Genomic DNA, 19,225 nt, shown 5'->3' with positions numbered 1-19,225 from the left:
AAGATTCAATATGGGCGATTGAATGTTATCATAGCCTCACGTTAACTCAGGGGCGAATCTAGAGATTTTATAGCCTGGTTAAAAATAAAACTCCACAGGAGCTTTAATAGTAAACCAGGACAGCTGGAGGTTTTAGGGGGCGCTGTAAGCCCCCCTGATGGGGTCCGGGGTTTATTTTTGTGAAGAAATTTTGCGAAATATGGGCATAAGAAGCCCTCAAATCACTACAGATGCAAAGATAAAGAATAATGAAAAAACTTATTGTGAGTGCACGTTTAAGGTTTTTTTGTCAAAGATACATAGCTATAAGTTGAAAATTCCATATAATACTTCAAATATCACTTACAAAACAAAACCAAAATTAACTATTTTAAAATTTTATTCTCCGTTCCATCATCGTCCAGTACATTTAGCAGCAACAATCTCTTTGGATATCGAATAGCTAACCTGTTGATAATTTCATCTGGATAAAATAAAGTAGCTTAAGAAATGGAAAAAACAAAGTTGAGATTGAAAGCTTTTAGTATTTTCCTACCTGTCTCATGGTAGATCTGAAATACGTTTTAAGTCGTCGCAGCGCTGATATCACCTTTCGCAAGTACATGTAGTGACAGGAGTGACAGCAAGAATCTAAGGAACAAAGAATAAATAATACTGTCAGAAAGAATGAAGATCTGCAACAGGAATTACCAACAATACTTACAATGAAAATTATCTGACCTTCAATACTTCAAAAATGTTTGGATACTCCCTTCATGGTACGACGCATTGTGTCTGTCACAGTAGATGATAATTGATCATGTTGCTCCAACCATAAATGTCCCCAACGATCGATTTCTGCATGAGCTGTATCTATGCTGTGGATATCATCAAGATCATTATCCATAAAAGTTCTCAGCTTAATTATCCATGTTGGATATGTTTCCATGACGGGTAAGTATACAGCAGAAAGCATCCACTCGAGATTTATTTTCGGTTTCAAATCGTGCAACTAAATCGTCACAGTTATACTCCTACGGAAGTAATCGCTAACTAGGTCTGCTGGTGTATTATCCCTGTTGAATTGAATAGAGCTAATGCGAGGCTTTGATGGAAATACATTTATTTGAGCTGCTAACTGGACGGCACTTTGATACCATTTTTCGTGATAAGTCAACATTTGTACGTACAGAATTGATTGTTTCAATGACAGTTGAAATTGATTCTTATGCTTCTACAATTGCTTGGTCTTCTCCTAAATTAGGAAAATATCAGTACTTTTTTGTGGGTATCTTCAAAACGCTGGAGTGATCTAAATGAGCTGCACTGAGGCTGAGCACGACAATTTGCACGTAACTAGCTCAATAATCAGCTGCTTCAATCCAGCAGTCGATACAACAAATTTACATGAAGTTTTGCAGCAGACGGTTTGGTGAATGGTAGCCGGTGATGAATCGATAAAGTGGTGGATTTCACGCAAAAAAGGGTCCAACAAAGTCTTTCGCTCGATATATTTTTGCCCCAAAATGAAACTAGCCCCTCGTCCTATGACGAAACTCGTTTTCAAAGAACTAGTGGATGTGGAACGACCCCTTTTTACCCTAAATTCGTGCGCCGCTGACCGGCGCATGCAAGTTGTTTCTCAAACTTCTGCTCAAGAGAATTGAATCGCACGACAAACTAAGTGCGTAGACGATGATCTTGTTCAATTTTTATTTGTGAGAAGAACGTAAAAAAGCAAAGCTCAATAAAGAAGTATACTTGATAGAAAATAGCTGGTTAGTGGTAACCGCATAACTGGCCTTAATCCACTCCTGTAACTCTCGCGTAAACTCCAGCCATGTGAGAGAAATATGAGAGTTTCCTCATTGTGTGGATCGTTGGATGTTGCAGTTGTCTGGCAGAGCAAGAACCCTAATTGAAAAGCAAGCAAAACTCTGATTGGATCTGCATAGCTAAAATGACTATTAAGCACTCTAGTACTCCTCACTTAAGACATGGTTCCTTCTGGAAATGAAAGGCAGGGTATATCCCTCAATATTTGTGGGTTATCCTTGTAAAATACTTTTTTTACTTTTTTCAATTTTTTTAAAGTATTGTTACTTTTGTTTATTACAGATCCTGCATAAGAACACGATCTTAACAAACTTAAAAAAGGCATACAATTAGGGGGCACTCAAAGCATAAAATATTACATTTCACAAAGAAAACTTTGGATAATGCTAACAAAAATGTTTGCAAATTTAATGTTTTAAAAGTTTGGCAAATTAACCCTTGTAACTAGATATTTTAAAGTATTTTCATTATATATGCAAAATATGTGCATGTTTTTTTTTACATGGAAATTGGTAATGTTTAATAAATTTGTCCTATAAGTAGTTACAAAGAATCCCACTTTACTACTTTGATTTTTTTTTACCACTGAAAAAATAGACTTGACTAGCCATTTTACATTCTCGGTGGTTCAGTCATTGAAAACCCTTAAACCTCACATCTTCTTTCATCAAACGCATATGATCCTATACATTTTCTTAATCAGCATTCCAAAGTTTGTTTGTAAATCAACAGTTCGGTGCTGAATTCGTCAAAATTGGCATCTTTTCCATTGTTCTTCCGCATAAGTGGATTTTCTCACAAATTAATCGACTAGTTAAGGTTATTCAATTGAAGTAAAGCTACTTTGCAATGCAATATCACATATTGTACTTGTCTGTCATGAACTGAGGTACGACCTGGGTGAACGATTCTCATTAGAGAATACACACTTGGATGAGCCGTAATAAAAATGCGTTTATAAAGTTTTCGCGTGTATGTAAACAGTAAAATTTTAGTTATGTTATTTTTTACACATTATTTTCTTTAATTGTTTCCTTAATGTAATTAAACTAGTCTGTAATTTGTGGGTAATACAACTATAGAATCACGCAGAGACAATGTAGATATTAATATAGACAATATAGATTACACAAAGTATTGCATGAGCTGTTTAATGTTCCTGAATGAGACATAAACATGCAAAAATATTTCATGTATTTAACAATAAGTAACAATAGCAATGAAAGTTCTGACACTAGCAAAAGTTCCTGTGAATGTGATAACTATAATGTACACATAAAATTAAGTTCTGTGAAAATTTTATCCCTTGAGGTAGGCCTTTTTTTCTAGATGCAACTTGGAGATAAGTTCAAATAGAATTAGTCTGATGTATAAGTTGCAATTTATTCAGTTTATCTAAGTCCTTTCTTTCTTTTGTTCTTGACTTATTTTTCTATGTAACTGCATATTTGACAGTAGCCACATCAATGTCTCATCAATTAGGTGCATGTAAAAAAAGGTAGTGATAGAGACGTTTATGATTATGTAACCACTTTGCATTATTAGAAAAATAACAGGTGGTTTATGATTATATATTATACATATGTAATTATAATTTATTATAATGCCTCAAAAAGGCCTGAGAATAAGGAAGAAATCAGGTTTAAAATTTACTGTCATGGTTTTTCCCAGGATTGCATTAACACGTCATAGCTGTTCAAGAGTATAATTATTTTTTAAAAATCAAGTGGAACATTAAAAATATCTATGTAAGTTGACCCTGTCTATTTTATTCCTGAAAATTGGATATAATAAGTAAGACAGTGGTAGTGATAAAAAGGTAAAATATTTTTATCAGAGCTTTAAAGAGTTCTTAAAAGTGTAGTTCTGTTTAAATCCATGACTGTTAATGGTGTCTAGTTTTTCTTCATAGAGCGTCGATGAGCTGATTGACAAAACAATCCCAGGTATTATTCGTGTCAAAGAAGATCTCAAACTAGACCCACCTAAAAGTAAGTCTTTGTGATGTGAGTTTGATTGCAAGTCAGTTTAACACATTTTCTTCCAGGGTTCATTTCATTTCAGGCATTTTTTAATTTATTTAAACAACATTTTGTACCTTCTTAAAATATCTAGATTTTTTAGTACCTTTCTGTAGTTCTGTTTTAACATAGAAAGGGTATTGGCCAATTTTCCAAATTTATAGAGAACAAGAATAACATTGAAAAATTGATCACACAGTTTTTGTTTTTAAAAAAAATTAGTTTTTTTATTATAATGATTATAGATTAACTTGAAAGCACTAAAAATGTAGGATGCGTTCTAGCGATGAACCAATAATCAGTTTTGGATATACAAAATAAGCTTTTTATTACTTTACTATGGTAGGTGAGAGCAATCTTTAAGTAGACAAAAAGAACATATATGAACATGGTGTAACTTCAGCAGAAGTTGAATTATTAATTTTTTAACTTAACATGGTCAAACACGCTTTTTTTAGGGATTAGGGTTTGCTCATTAGTGTTTTCTGATTTTTTGCAAAAACTTAGTTACCAATAAATACTACAAATTGACATTTTTTGAGTTTTTTAAAAAAATTATAATATTGGCATTTTTTTTAATTTATATTTTAGTCTTGTATGCCAAGAAGTCTGTTTGCTAAGCAATGGATCTAGAACAGGCAAAAATTAAGTAAAAATAGGTTGGTTCTTTTGCATTCTTAGCTCTGTTTCTCACATCTTTTCTTGGTAACTTAGTTACCAATAAATGGTAGAAAGTGACATTATTGGATTTTCAAAAAAAAAACCATCATGGAGACATTTTAAGTAAAATTAACTAAATCATTTTTTATCCTAATCTTATTAATCTCTTTCCGCCCTTTTAAGTTTATTAAATGATTTATCATTTAATAAACTTAAAAGTAACTTTGAGGTTATCTATATTTTTTTTTGTTTTAAACTGCTTTTACATTTACCAAGTTTTAATTGTCATTGTTACCTTGTTTTACAACTGTTTAAACTGTCTGGGAAAATAATTTTATTTAAAAGGAAGAAATTCTTGCACTATCACTAAATTAATTTTGCGGGTGACAATTTCACAGAAAATAATTTCTCTCTGTGGCCAAAATGTGTATTTTAATAATATTTTTTCAAGATAGTCTTCAGCATTGCAGCCAGCAGTTTTACAATTGTTTGTGTATGGAAAAACCAGGCCTATCAATTAGGGGCCAGTGATGCTCTCACACACCCATAGATGCATCCAATTCTGAGAAATAAGATAATAGCTGAGCCATTAATGTAAACAGATCTTTATTCTCCATTATGGGATAAAGCTGTTAAACCTAAAAGATATAATAATCATAATGACAATCTTGCAACTACATTCTCTGTCAATAAAACAAATTCATAAAGTATTTTTAACAAAAGAAACTGCAAGAAGCAGGAACACAATGTAAGAATGTTCTTAAAGACAATGTCGTCAAACATTTGGAAGTGTCATTTCGCATACTGTTATCTTTGTTCTAATTGACCAAAACTCAACGGTATTTCAACTGTTCCCTACAGGATAGTATAAACAAAGCAGTTTTTCAGCTGAAGCAGTGCCTTTCATAAGGCAGTCAGCAATCTAATCATTTGATTTTTTTTTTTCGACCATCTCACGAAGTGCACAAATATCAATATGCAGTCGTTTATCTTCTATGACGTTGGTATTTTTGACTGCTTCCACAACCGATTTATTGTCTTATACCCAGATAATTGGTATATCAACTGAAAAAATCTCTTTAATTAGGGCTCTGATCAACATAGTAGCATGTTCCACACCTAAGAGAGCCATGGTTTCCGCACCCATGGCGCTTTTAACTACACGTTTTACCTTGTGAGATCTCCAAGTAAGTGACGCAATTTTCCTTTTACCATGCAGAACAAATCCACCTTGTGACCCGCCGTTAATTAAATTCCTATGTGATGCATCACTGAAAAGTAGCGATGATACTTTAACATCTAGCGATGATACTTTAACATTTCCAGTGTTTGAAATAACAATCTTTACTTCCGTTTGCTGCAGACGCTTGAGCTGCTTGTTAGCTTCACGAGTATCAGCAACTGTTCCATGTTTTATGCGAGTGCTTAAATCACAAGGAACGTAAGCATTATCAGGTGTAGTTTTTTTGTGCTGCCCATTGAATTTGACCAACTAAGGCTTTTAAGTGACATGCTTTATATTTTGTAAGTGAAATTGTAGACATACTATTGGTCAAATTAATTGATGGAATGTTACTAATGTAATTATGCTGATGAATAATTACTGCACCACACTCTTGTTCAATTTCTAATCCCAAAAAGTTAAACGACTTTGAGTTCTCTATAATAAGTGAGAATGTCATACGTAAATATGCAATGACAGTGTCATGAAACAAATCACTTCCAATGAAGAAGCATCGTCAACATGACAGTAAATTACACTTTCGAGTGAAGTTTCTTTTCTCCAGAAAAATAGTGCATTCTCATAAATGCTTCTTTTAGCTCCAACTTAATCGAAGTCGTTAGATTATGTCTCATACCAAGCGCGTGAAGCGTCACACAGTAATGGCCATTTGACACGTGTTGTAAAGGAATGTCCCTTCCAAACAGTGACATTATCATTAACAAAATCAAGTTGACTGTTAGCTGCTTTCAGACTCTGTTTTGATAACAATAACAGTAATTCACAATCGACAACATCAGTAAGAATATGGGCTTGCATTCCAGCCATATTAACAGTGATATTAACTTGTTTAACTCAGGGGAAGCTTCCACCTGGCCCAAATTTAAAGGACTTGTTACTCTTACTTTCAGCTAAAGCTGTCCCTTCTGGCAAAGTGTCTATGTAACAGTCAAGCCAATTTTTACCACAAACTGTCGATAAACATCCTGAGTCTCGTAAAGCACAGTTCAAAGACTCAGACACCACTTGCTCCATAAAGCATTGTTCCACACCCTTTGCAAGAAACTGCACATGTACTTCATTCTGTCCTTTTCTTCCTTTATTCTTATCAGGACAGTCATTCATGAAATGCATTATAGATTTGCAATAGTGACATTGCAATGGATGTCCATTAGGACCATTAGGATTTTACCGGCTTCTTTTAGCATTGAAATATTTACCACCTCTGCCATGTCCACGAGTGCTGTTAAAACGTCGTCTGTCAAACTTTTGACCATATAATACTTCTTGCTCAACATCGATATCATTACTGTCTTTACTGTTATTAAGCTGTTCAAATTCATTTACATAATCACCATCCGATATTGTCTTGAATGGTGAAAGGTCTCAAATTTTTCATAAGCATAGAACATTACTTGTTCTATGCTTATCCCCATCTTTAGAAAATTGGGGCAATCCACACTTTTGTGCCATCGTGATTGCTCCAGTTGCCATCTTATTAACTACAACCTGCTACCTGAATGTAAACAGATCTTTATTCTTAATTATGGCATAAAGCCGTGTATCTAAACCTAAAAGATATAATGAACATAATGACAATAAACTGTTCCCTCAGTTCCCCCAAAAAATTAGCTAGCTGAGCGATCTTGATTTCTGAATTTGGTACTCTGAATTGTTTTCCTAATATGTAAATTATTTTAGTTTCGAAATTAAAAAAAATAACCAGTAAAGGATCACATGGCTATAGGTATCAGCTGTAACCCACAGTTATTAACTACAAAGGGGCTGGGGTAATGATATCTTATTCTGCAGAATTCTTTATCTGGGTCAGGAGTGAGTTATTAGCTAGGATGTGCAGGGTGGCTTTAAATACACTTTTGTAAGTTAATTTCTTTACATTTAGAACAAAAATGATTACAATTTCCGGGACCAGGGGGTGAATGATATTTTTTTCTTCGAAAAATATAATCACATGGATTTTGAAATAATCTTACAATTGTCAGGTTTGAAAATGTTATTTGAAGTGCTGCTAATGGTCGTAATTTAGAGCAAAATAAAATAGTAAAAAAGAATCTTTGACAGTAACAAAATATTATTTTAAGCAATGATTTTTATGATCCATTGTTACCCTTGTCTTCGTTAGCAGCCATTCAACTTTAATTTAATTTATATATATTGTTTGCTCCCCAAGTAGTCACAAAGTTTATTAATAACTTGACTTCCAACTTTCAATATCTTGGTTAAAATTCTTAGCCGTAAACATTGCTGGAACTTGTACTGTGATTGTCCCCCACACCAAAACAGCAACCCCTGTACTGTGTACAGGGCCAAAGGAATTTCAACTTTTTTTTGTTTAGGATTTTTTTTTTAGGATTGTTCGCACAAACAAAAGTAACAAAGCTTTAGGCGCGCAATTTATCGGTCATGTTCTTTTTTTGTATTGATAGGCGTGAAGAACGCGATCATAAGGAAAATATAAATTGCCAATGTGAAACACAATTAGTCACCAGTGTGAAGATTTTAAAATCTTTTTTTTTTTTAGAATCTCTTTAACAATGCTGATAATAAGCTTCACCTGATTTCCCTAGATTTTTTTGTCGTAAAAATATTCATCGTTTACCCTAGTCTAGTCAAGTGCCATCCCAAAGGTTAATGATCACAAGCAAGCAAAAAATGTATTGCAAGGTAACAAATAGGTTAGTTTCAATATCTAACTAAATCCTAGGAAAAGGTGTGGACTATATTCAGTTTTCTCATTTTAGCGTGTGCGATCACACTTACACACCTCCACAGAAACATACAATTGAGTGTGCTGCTTTCAGGCCATAATTGCACGCTTAAAACCAATATCACCAGTGTCCTTTTAGCCGGAAAATTGAAAAAATAAAAGTTGCACACCTTATAAACAATTTTGGGAATGTGTTTTGCCACACTCTAGCCTCTACTTTATCAACGAGGCTTTATATCATCAAGTAAAAATTATGAATGCTGTGTTTAATTAAGGAGCAAGGGAAAGTGATAGATTAACTTTGCATTCATTCTTTTTTTGCAGCAGAATTAACTGTAAACAGTTTTCATGTATTCAGTTTCAGAAGGTAATATATGTGGTCCAATTTGGAAATCATTCTGAAATTTAAAATAAGAATTGAAAAACCAAAACTTATCAATTTGTGTATTAAAGCTGAAAATGAAAGGTCATGTTTTTTTTGGAGAGTACTGAGCATGACTGCAAAAAAATATATTTATAGAAACATTGATGTGACTGCTCACTCAGATCAACAAGTGCGAAAGTTACTGATTAGATAAATTGTCAAAAATGACTCATTCAAATATGACATTAATGCAGCACATTAAAATCTTAAAATGTGAATATCTTAGAAAAAAAAAATAGGTGGTTAAACAATTTGTTATCTAACTCTGCAACTTAATTTTAACATTTTCTAATTGTACTTGTAACTCCTTTAAGATGCTGTTACTAATAGGGCAGCATGTCTTATAGAAAAAGGATAAGAAATTGTTGTAGTTTTGTTAATTAAAAAAATAATATTTGCTGTCTATCTGTGAATTCCTGTAGATTTTTCTGATGGGTTAATTCCCATCCATTTTTTCGTTGGCTAACAACTAGTTACCCTGACTTTCTTATAAATCAAAAGAAAAGACAACAAAGAGTCCTATTTATTGAACATATATCTTAAATTCCTTGTATTTCTAAAAAATATTTGTATGTCATACACAAATCCTATTACACTTGTTTCCACATTTAGCTGAGGCTGAATGTCTTGTAAGGTTAAGAGAGTTTGCACGCACCAACCAAGTGTGGCGATCATACCTTGGTATTGGGTACTACAACTGCATTGTCCCGCCAACAATTTTGAGAAATTTGTTGGAGAATCCTGGTTGGTAAGTATTCTACTATCATGTTTTTTAATGTATATTCCATTTACACTATTCCTGTTACAGTTTCTAGCAATTTCTCCAAAATATATTTCGTGTAGGACAACTCAATACACACCGTACCAACCCGAAATAGCCCAGGGTCGTCTAGAATCTCTACTAAACTTTCAAACAATGGTTTCGGATCTCACTGGTTTAGATTTAGCAAATTCTTCTCTTCTTGATGAAGCAACAGCTGCAGCAGAAGCTTTAGGAATTGCTTACAGGTATGTAACCATCAAACACTTTTAAGGTTTAGTAATACAAGATTTTACATTCTAAAGAGGTATGTCAGTATAAGTTTGACTCTTACCCACCCTGCTCAGCCTTCTTCAGTTTGTGCATCATGTCAAAAACAATTTAAAATTTCTTATTCTAAGAAAAAGAACCTGGGAAAGACTGTCAGCAGTAATTTTTTTACTCTTTTTTTATTTTGTTTTTTAACATAGGTTTACTTTTTCTTTAATGCGTTTTGTCTTCTTTGATTTAGATATACAAAGAAAAAGAAATTTTTTGTTGACATCAATTGTCATCCGCAGACAATATCGCTAGTGCTAACTAGAGCAAGGTTAGGAAAGATGTTGATTAGTTGCACTAAACAGACTTGTGTTTAGAGTTTTTGAGAAGAATAAGCGTTCGTTAACTTGTTATCTATAGAGTGCTTGCCTTGGTCGTCATTTACTATCAATAGTAATGCACACAATTATGAACATTGATGTGAAAATTCAGTCATATCTTTTTCAAATTTAATTGGCACAACAGAAAAAAGCCGAATGATTTACACTTTTTAAATAAAAAAGTTTACCTTATAAAAAGCTTTACTGGGTTTGAATTATAATGTAATATAGTTAAGAAAGCATAGTTAGGTGTTTGCTGTAGTTGTGCCCATTTCATGATAATATTGGGTAAATAATTTGTATTTTCTGTTTAAGCAAAGGTAACAAAAAGATTGAAATAACAAGATGCAGTGGTGTTTTGTAAAAGCCTTAGTCAATTTCATTACAAACACAATGGTTGTTTCTATTAAAAAACAAATTACATTGAATTTTATATTTGTTCAAAGCATGTTTTGCAGATTGCTTTTAAAGGAAAATTGTCCTTCGTATCACCAATCAGCTAAAAGTTTGTCTCTTTAACATTTTCAGCCTAGCTCCAGAATCTTCATACTGACATAATACAGAAAAATACACAAACCAACGATATTAATGCAAATAGCTATTCTTTTGATTTTCTACCCAATTTTTTGGTATTGTAAATAAAACTCATCACTACATTCTCAGGAAAAATAAATTTTTACATTTTATTGCCCAAAAAAATGATTTTGATCACTTTCTTTTTAGAAAGTCAAACGCTGTTATTAACAGGTTGCTAAATTACAGTAGATACAAAGGACCAGTGCTGTTATGTGACTTCATAGTAGCAAGCTTAATGTTATGAACTGTTATACTTACAAGCACCAAGTCTTCTGTACTTTCATGCTTGTTTTTAAAAATGGTGTATTTTGAATACGTCAACATTCTTATATTTCTTGCACTCAAGTTAACGTTTTTTCACTTAAAGTTTCCTACAATGGCTCAGCATTGAAGGTTCAATAACTCTTACTTTCACATTAGTTATTCATCTTTTGGTGTAATTAGGTAAAAAGATTTTTCACTTGTGTTTTATTAAAAATTAAAGAATTGGATGGAAAAATATTAGAGGATAAACTTAAGGAGTAGATTCTGCCTAAAATAAATACCTAACAGATATAATAAATTAGAATAAAACAATACACTCCCACACATCTCTTCACCTTTGATATAACAATAGTAATCTCTCTAACTTTTAACTATTAGCACAATCGCAGATGGCATGGAGGTCATTGTTGCCAATCATAAAGATTTTGACTTTTCTCAAAACGACATTGCAGGTGTGTTATTTCAGTATCCAGATACAAATGGAAAAATTGAAGATTTTGTTGATCTAGTGGAAAGAGCACATGCAGGAAAGGTATGTACTTGCTTGTCACAGGACTAAAAAAATACAAGGGAGAAATAAAAAGGAGAAATTCATATGAGAAGGTTACAAAGGATGAACTGAGGTCATAAAATTAGAGTCGAGGGACTATATAAAACGGACTATAAATCAGGCTGTAACATAAATCTTGCTAATTTTAGCAAAAAATCAACCACGTATTTTATTATGTCAGAAATGTATCGGTCAATGTTTTATTCAAGAATTGCGTTATAGTTTTTATTTTGCCATAGGCATTAACTTGCTGCGCTACTGACTTGTTGGCACTAACAATGCTGAAGCCTCCTGGCGAGTTTGGTTGCGACATAGCCTTTGGTAATGCTCAGCGATTTGGTGTACCCTTAGGTAACTTGTTCTCTATTTACAAAAATAAATGTTGAAAAATTGCTGATGTGTACAAATTTTTTATTGTACATTTCTTAAAAAATGAATATGCAATTGGAACTAAATTTCACCGTACAAAAATTTTTAAATATTTTATTATAAACGTTTTTATATGCGCAGGACAAGCTAAATAAAGCACCTAGTTTGATATAATTGGAGTTTTGGTAGACCAGCAACTATTTGGAAAGTTAAGTCTGCCATTTTAAAACGCAAGCTGAGCTAAATATTACTATGTAATGTCAGGTCTTCACCTGTCCCTCATGAACCAATGTGCTAAAAATTGGGAGTAGAGTTTGAGCTGAAGTTAAGTGCTACATTTGTCACATGTTGGATCAATGCTTGATTTTATTCCTCATTCATAAAAGGTTTGAGATAAAGCTTGACCTTAATTAATTTATAGCTAAATTACAGAACATGGTTGTGCCACCGAATATCCTCTAAAAGACTATTAGGCTTCTTCAACCTAATGTTTTTTTGCAGAATACAACAATCTCATTAGTAAAATTAATGGTATTGTTGCATTAAGACTTTAATGTTTCTTAGTAATTCACTTGCTCTGATTTGTAATAACTGAATTTAATTTTTTTGCAAAAACTGATATTTTCGTGAGGTAAAAAAATACATTTCGCAAACGGTAAATTCCCTATAAATAGTCATTTTCTTGCCATTATTATTAATTACTCACAGACCATTTATATAGATTTTTTGAGAGAATTACTTTTACAAATCTATTAAGCAGTTTATTGTATTTTATATTTTGTATTTTAACGACAACAAAAATTTAAGTCACAAAAAAAATAACGACCGACTATGGACCAACTTTAATTTTCAAGAAAGTCATGAAATTTGCAAAATTCACTTAAAGTGAACTGTGTGAAAGATAAAGTGAATTAAAATACTATTATGTAACAACGTAGTAGTGCTGTAACATTGTGTTTCAGGTTATGGCGGTCCACATGCTGCTTTCTTTGCTGTTTCTGACAAATTAAAACGTTTAATGCCAGGCAGAGTTGTGGGAGTTTCAAAGTAGGTTGTCATTTTTCTTGGATTTCTACTTGGTATGCAGAAGATGGATAAATCAGTAATAAATGGTTCAAAATGCCTGTACAGGGTACTACATGGTCTTTCCAGTTTAAAACCAAAACAAAGCCATGTCTAACTTTATGTCTTACTATATTGCCATATTAAAATTTAATATGTATATTTCGAATATTAGGATCTGAAAATTTAATTGTGTTCACCTCCTATTTTTAAATGTAAATAAACACACCCTGCCACAGACGTTAAACAATATATTGGGGTAGCCAACGAGAGTTTTTTTCAGTTTTTCTTCTTGTAGCAGTAATAAGTCTGAAACAAGCCTTTGATATTCGTATTTGTTATTTTCTGCACTTGTAAATATAGAGATTCAAATGGAAACCCATGTTATCGCCTAGCATTGCAAACAAGAGAGCAACATATACGAAGAGATAAAGCAACAAGTAATATTTGTACTGCTCAAGCCCTGCTAGCAAATATGTCTGCAATGTATGGTGTTTACCATGGACCAAAAGGGTTATTAAATATTGCCAAAAGAGTGCACAATGCTGCGTTGATACTAGCAGAAGGTTTGTATTTGTCTGTTTGTTTGCTTTTTCAGAAATATTGTACTTGACACATGCAGCAAATCTAGCGTATTAAACTGTGAACATCAGTAACGTTACATGTTTTTGTCAGAGTTTTTGAGTTTCTGTATTGCCTTCTGATCTTCTGTTGTAAAATGTTTGAATGGTGAAATTAGTTCAGCATTCTAGCTAACTTAAAACCAAAAAAACCAAAACGTTTTTGCTTCCTTTTTCCCATTAAAGCGAATTTAAGTGTCACTACGCAATGCTCAAAAATTATTGACCACCGCTGCAAAATGTTAATTTTTAGTATCTTTTTAGGGATCAAATTTTGTAATTCTTTTACATCAATATAATTTAAAGCGCAGAAATTTCCTTGGTAGAAACAGAAAGTTTCTGTCCATGCAAATTTCTGCACTTAAAGTATTATATTTATTTTGTTTATAAGAATAACTGAGGTTATATTTTAGTTCTGATTAGATCATTAAAACGAAATATACATTTTGAGATTTGATGTGAATCAGCAAGTAACAAATGCTTAATAAAACATAAAACTTTTTGCTTGAATAGTAACCTTTTAGTAACCTTTAAGGCTTTCTTAGTATCACTCCTTAGGGATGCTTATTTAGCAGGGCTCCCTGGCTAATTGCCTCCATTAATTCTCCCCTTCCCAGCCTTTTTTAATTTTTCAAGGGATGAAAGAGAGTGGACATGAACTAGCTGAAGGTGAATTCTTTGACACTGTTAAAGTAAGTTTTTATTTACTCTGTCTAGACTATTTACGTCGATAAACAGTTTGATAAGACTTGTTATTTAGATTGTGGCAAGCACCTCATGTATAACATGCTGTTGCTGCTGTTATCTCAGTAATTGTATAAGCCAGTTAGTGAAATCATATTTTTTCTGGTTCAAAGGTTCTCAACGTAAAGGACATGCAATGGATTTTAGATCGAGCTGCGTCAAAAGAAATCAACTTAAGAAGATTCAGTGATGGTACATCAGTAAGTCTTGTAAACATGATTGTGTACAGAATTTAAGAATGATCCAAAATGTACTTTGGATTAGTATATATATATACTTTACAAAAATCGTTTGTTTTTATTTTTCAAAAAAAATTATTTAGCTTGGTATATCAATGGATGAAACTATAACAGAACAGGACTTAGATGACTTGTTTTGGATATTTAGCACTGGAAGTAAAGCAGTAAGAGGCATTTTTTTAAAGTTTTTGTCCAAAATATTTGCAGTATTTCCATCAGTATGACAAGCGAATTAGAATTGATGTTAGCTTATTGAAATACTTAATGCTTTTTCAGTCATAGCTGTAAATAAAATGCAGAGGCTGATTTTATCGAGCTCCTAAGGAAGTAAAGGTGTTGACATTACCCTCCTACTGTGAACGTGAAAATAAGTCAATTTTTTTTCTATGAAAACTATAACATTTAACTTGTGCTTGAATTTTTTGTCGTCATTTTTCTGTAGCTAATGCAAAAGAAATGTCAATGCAAAACTGTTTTAAATACGTACTTCGCACTAACGTGATATTGGAAATTTTAAATTGCATTTTCGAATTATTTAGGTTGTAACGAAAATTTGTTGTCTGACTACCTGTTTTTATGAGTGTGGAAGTTAGTAATGTGTATTAAACAAGGGGCAGTCTTTTGGGGATATCCTTACTCATAAAAGTAGGAGTTGCTAAGATGATACCTTGTTTCCATGGCCAAAGTTATTTTCTTTAAGTATTTGGGGAAAAAATTATTTAGAAATAATCATTGTGTTCTTCTATTTTGTAGGCTGAGATTGCATCAAACATGAACAGTCCGCCAAGTAAAAGTATTGCTAACAGTGAATTGAAAAGAAAAACAGAGTTCCTTCAGCATCCAGTCTTTCAAAGGTACATTCTTGCAACAGTAACTTTACGCAGGGATTTAATCACCAAGATGGAGAATATGTTAAAATTGTTTTCTTGGGAAGACAGAACAGTCAATATTTTAGTAGATGATTTAGTAGATGTAAATAACGTGCTTTCTGTAAAAACTGTACTTTTCTCATTTTTTTCTCCTGTAAGGAAAAGAGGCCGGTACACAATGTGTTTATTAAATGCATTTAGCTATATGTGATTTTTTTTCTTCGTACTCTTGATCAACTTGTTGACAGTATTACAAACAATTTTACAGCGTCATACAACAACACTTACAAATTAGATTGCTCACCTTTTTTTTCTAAAATACTCAAAAATTGTAGACCAAGATTCTTAGCATAGGATTGACGAAGTGTAAAATTGAAAAATAAGAAAACACGTTGACGTTTAAGCTTGGTTTCCACTGGCGACTTACGTAAAGTAACGTGAAATAGTTTTTAGGACACATATTTTTATTTTGCAACATCTTGTTGATTATGCATAGTTTCCACTGAAGAGAAAGCTTATTTCACGGTAAGAAAAACAACAAATGCATGGCATTTTTGAAAAAGAAATGTCACTGATAATGTTGTTTTCGTTAAAAATATAAAGAAAACAAAACTTAGTTAAAATAGTTGTCACGCCATGGAAACATCCACAGGTATTTTCGTCTATCGTACATCGTTCTTTCGTGTGTTTCTGAAGTACAAAATTTTCGCAAACCTACACAAAATATAACCATACCAAACTAACGTTCTCACCTCCAGTTCTAATAAGGGTCATTTTCAAAAAAGTGAAATAAGGGGAGTACCATTGTCTTTTCTAAATTCTGTTAGGAAATGAGGTAGAAGTCATGTTTCAGATAAAAAAACGATCCATAAAATTTTAAACCTTAAAAATGCATTTTGTAAACGCCTTTATCTCACAGTTTCTCCCACTGCATGTTTTGTAATTCACATTTGCATGAAAATATTGGTATACCTTATGAAATAAAAGTGAACTTGCTATCAAAAAGTTTTGATGTCCGATCCACGTTATTTTATGAAATAAAAATGTGAGTTTGAAATAATTAAACATGTTTCCACTGTGAACTAAAATGAAGTAATAAATTATGTTCAAAAATTAATTCAAGTTATTTCACCGTAGAAACCAAGCTTAAAAGGTAAACTCTGTATTATTTAACTTTTCCAATAAAAAATTATTGCACACTGCACATTGTTTTATTTAGTATAAGGATAAATCGACCCTAATCGACTTGGGTTTATTGTCAGTGCTGTTTGAGTCATCTGATTATCATTCCCTTTCTAGCTGTTATTTCTTGTTGTGGCGTTATTTTTTTAATAAAATTCTATTACAAAGTTTTAATCTCAATAAATCAATTTTTGTTTGATATACCTCTTACACTAAAGGATTTATGAATATAGAGGCAAAACTAAAATTTTAGTGTTCTGAACATTACTGAGCTTTTAAACGTTGTCTGTTTTTTCTTAAAAATTGTTAATTTGGTAAGGTATCACAGTGTGAAGGAGAAAATGTAAAACGGATAGTACGAAAGCAACTTTTTGATATAAATTCAGGACTAGACATTAACAAGGAAGTAGATTTTAATGGTGCGATTTTTATGCGAAAACCTTTAAATGCCTGCATCTTTTAAACAGCAAAAAATTTTGAGAATTATATAGTTTTATATACTTTGTATTTTACTGTTTATGAAATATAGCCAGTATTTTCAGCATGAGTAATAGGTTTTCGCGTTTCGTCTTAAAAGAGAGAGAAAAAAAATCTTAGATAAATTTTACTGTATTAAAAAGTTGAAAAAGTTCAGTGATACTTATGTTATATATGACAAACTCTCGCAGAAATATTGATTTCTTTCACGCGATTTTAAAACAGCTTTTTTATGTAGAGGTTCTACATAAAAAAGCTGTTTTAAAATTGTCTGTATTTCAGTTTTAAAGTATTTATAAAAGCCTCTCATTTGTGGTATAATACCGAGCCTAACATCGTAAAACGTCCTAATATTTAGTTATCAAAGTGAAACGAAGATTGTTCGCTACATGAAAATGTTGGAAAATAAAGATTTATCTCTCGTCCATTCCATGATACCACTTGTGAGTATTTAACCCAATTTGTTGTTGTTGTTGTTGTTGTTGTTTTCATATTGTGTAACATTTTGAAACTTGCACCGTTTCGAGAAAGGTGACGAGCCTAATCAAAGTTGATGTAGTATTCAGTATTTAATATCAATGCTTATTTTTTACTAAGTCATATCAAATGTAAAGACACGTTCAATATTTCTCATAAAGTGTGTAATATATTTTCTCTCTTTTAAAAGGGATCATGCACAATGAAATTGAACAGTACTACAGAAATGATGGTGAGTGGTTTCAAGAAAAACTTTACCATTTCTGGATATTTTATATCGTATTTATGTAATATAAAGTTTGCCCTATGTGGCGTATTCCACTTTTAACACCTTTTTAAGCTCCTTTATACATTTTGTAGTAATTTCACCCTTTTTTTATATATTTTTTTTATTTTTTTTATCAAAAATAGTAATAATTAATGTGTGTAAAAAAATTTATTACCTTATTAAAGATGACCTATTTGGTACAAAAATAGTTATTATGAAAAAAACCCAAAATTTTAAATCGTTTCTAAGTCTTTAAAACATGGAGCCATACTAACGGGCTTGGGAAGCCATCACTAAAATGGTGCCGTAAAAATATAAACAAATAAAAAACAGAAAAAAATGGAAGTCGCTCAACTAAAACCATCTTCTCGTTTTAATTCACATAAACAATAATTACAAGCTCGTGAGCTTGTATTAAAACGCAAATTTGTCCTACAAGAATGGAAATTTTTGCCTCTCTGAGCACCGACATGGGAGTAGTCGTGTGTTCGAATCTCATCTTGGTCACTATTTTTACTTTTTTTTTTCTTTTTACTATCTTGCCTGCGAGGGTGTGTTTCCAACTTGTAACTAACTAACCAAATGGTCAATCGCAACGTCACAGATTTAAACTTCGTAACTAAACTCTCTAAGTACTTGGAATTCATCTAAATGACATTTCAGGCCAAAATAAGTATTATTTTCGACAAAATTTGGCACAATTAACAAAAAAATTATGATTGTGACATCATAATTTGGATTTTTGTCACCTAAATGTCATTTTAGGCCAAAATTTGTATGAAAATTAAAACTACTTTATTTTCAACAAAGTTAAAAAAAAGTATGCCGAACATGATGGTGCCATCAAAGTTTTGCTTAATGTCATTTTAGGCCAAAGTTGGTCCGAAAATTAAAACTGCTTTATTTTCGACAAAATATAGCACAGTTGACAAAAAAAGTATGCTGAACATGATGGTGACATCAAAATTTTGATTTTTATCACCTAAATGTCATTATAGGCCAAAATTGGTCCAAAAATTAAAATTACTTTATTTTCGACAAAATTTGGCACAGTTAACAAAAAAAGTATGCTGAACATGATAGTGACATCAAAATGTTAATTTTTTGTCAACTAAATGCCGTTTAAGGCCATAAACGTTTCAATCGCGCAACTTTTAACCATGAATGATAGGCTGTATTTTTTGTTAGCAGAAATTGTAGAATTGGGTTGCATTTTCGACGTTTCATAGTTGTGCATTTTTAATAGCGAGATTGCTTAAG

At 32.1% G+C, this 19,225-nt stretch overlaps 1 protein-coding gene across 2 annotated transcripts in view; it reads left to right on the top strand.

The window, feature by feature from the left end:
* Nucleotides 1-19,225, top strand: part of LOC130630229 (glycine dehydrogenase (decarboxylating), mitochondrial-like) — a 37,353-nt gene that overhangs the window by 5,953 nt on the left and 12,175 nt on the right. For both annotated transcript variants that reach the window (XM_057443637.1, XM_057443638.1), the window contains exons 2-15: nt 3,728-3,806; nt 9,483-9,618; nt 9,714-9,878; nt 10,142-10,219; nt 11,487-11,640; nt 11,898-12,009; nt 12,990-13,074; nt 13,453-13,655; nt 14,346-14,401; nt 14,567-14,653; nt 14,776-14,856; nt 15,446-15,546; nt 17,579-17,663; nt 17,888-17,929. In XM_057443637.1, coding sequence (XP_057299620.1) covers nt 3,728-3,806; nt 9,483-9,618; nt 9,714-9,878; nt 10,142-10,219; nt 11,487-11,640; nt 11,898-12,009; nt 12,990-13,074; nt 13,453-13,655; nt 14,346-14,401; nt 14,567-14,653; nt 14,776-14,856; nt 15,446-15,546; nt 17,579-17,663; nt 17,888-17,929 — 1,464 coding nt within the window. The remainder of the gene's footprint in view (nt 1-3,727; nt 3,807-9,482; nt 9,619-9,713; nt 9,879-10,141; nt 10,220-11,486; nt 11,641-11,897; nt 12,010-12,989; nt 13,075-13,452; nt 13,656-14,345; nt 14,402-14,566; nt 14,654-14,775; nt 14,857-15,445; nt 15,547-17,578; nt 17,664-17,887; nt 17,930-19,225) is intronic.

Source organism: Hydractinia symbiolongicarpus, chromosome 2 (assembly GCF_029227915.1).
Source record: "Hydractinia symbiolongicarpus strain clone_291-10 chromosome 2, HSymV2.1, whole genome shotgun sequence".
NCBI lineage: Eukaryota > Metazoa > Cnidaria > Hydrozoa > Anthoathecata > Hydractiniidae > Hydractinia > Hydractinia symbiolongicarpus.
This window is presented reverse-complemented; position numbering and strand designations above follow the sequence as displayed.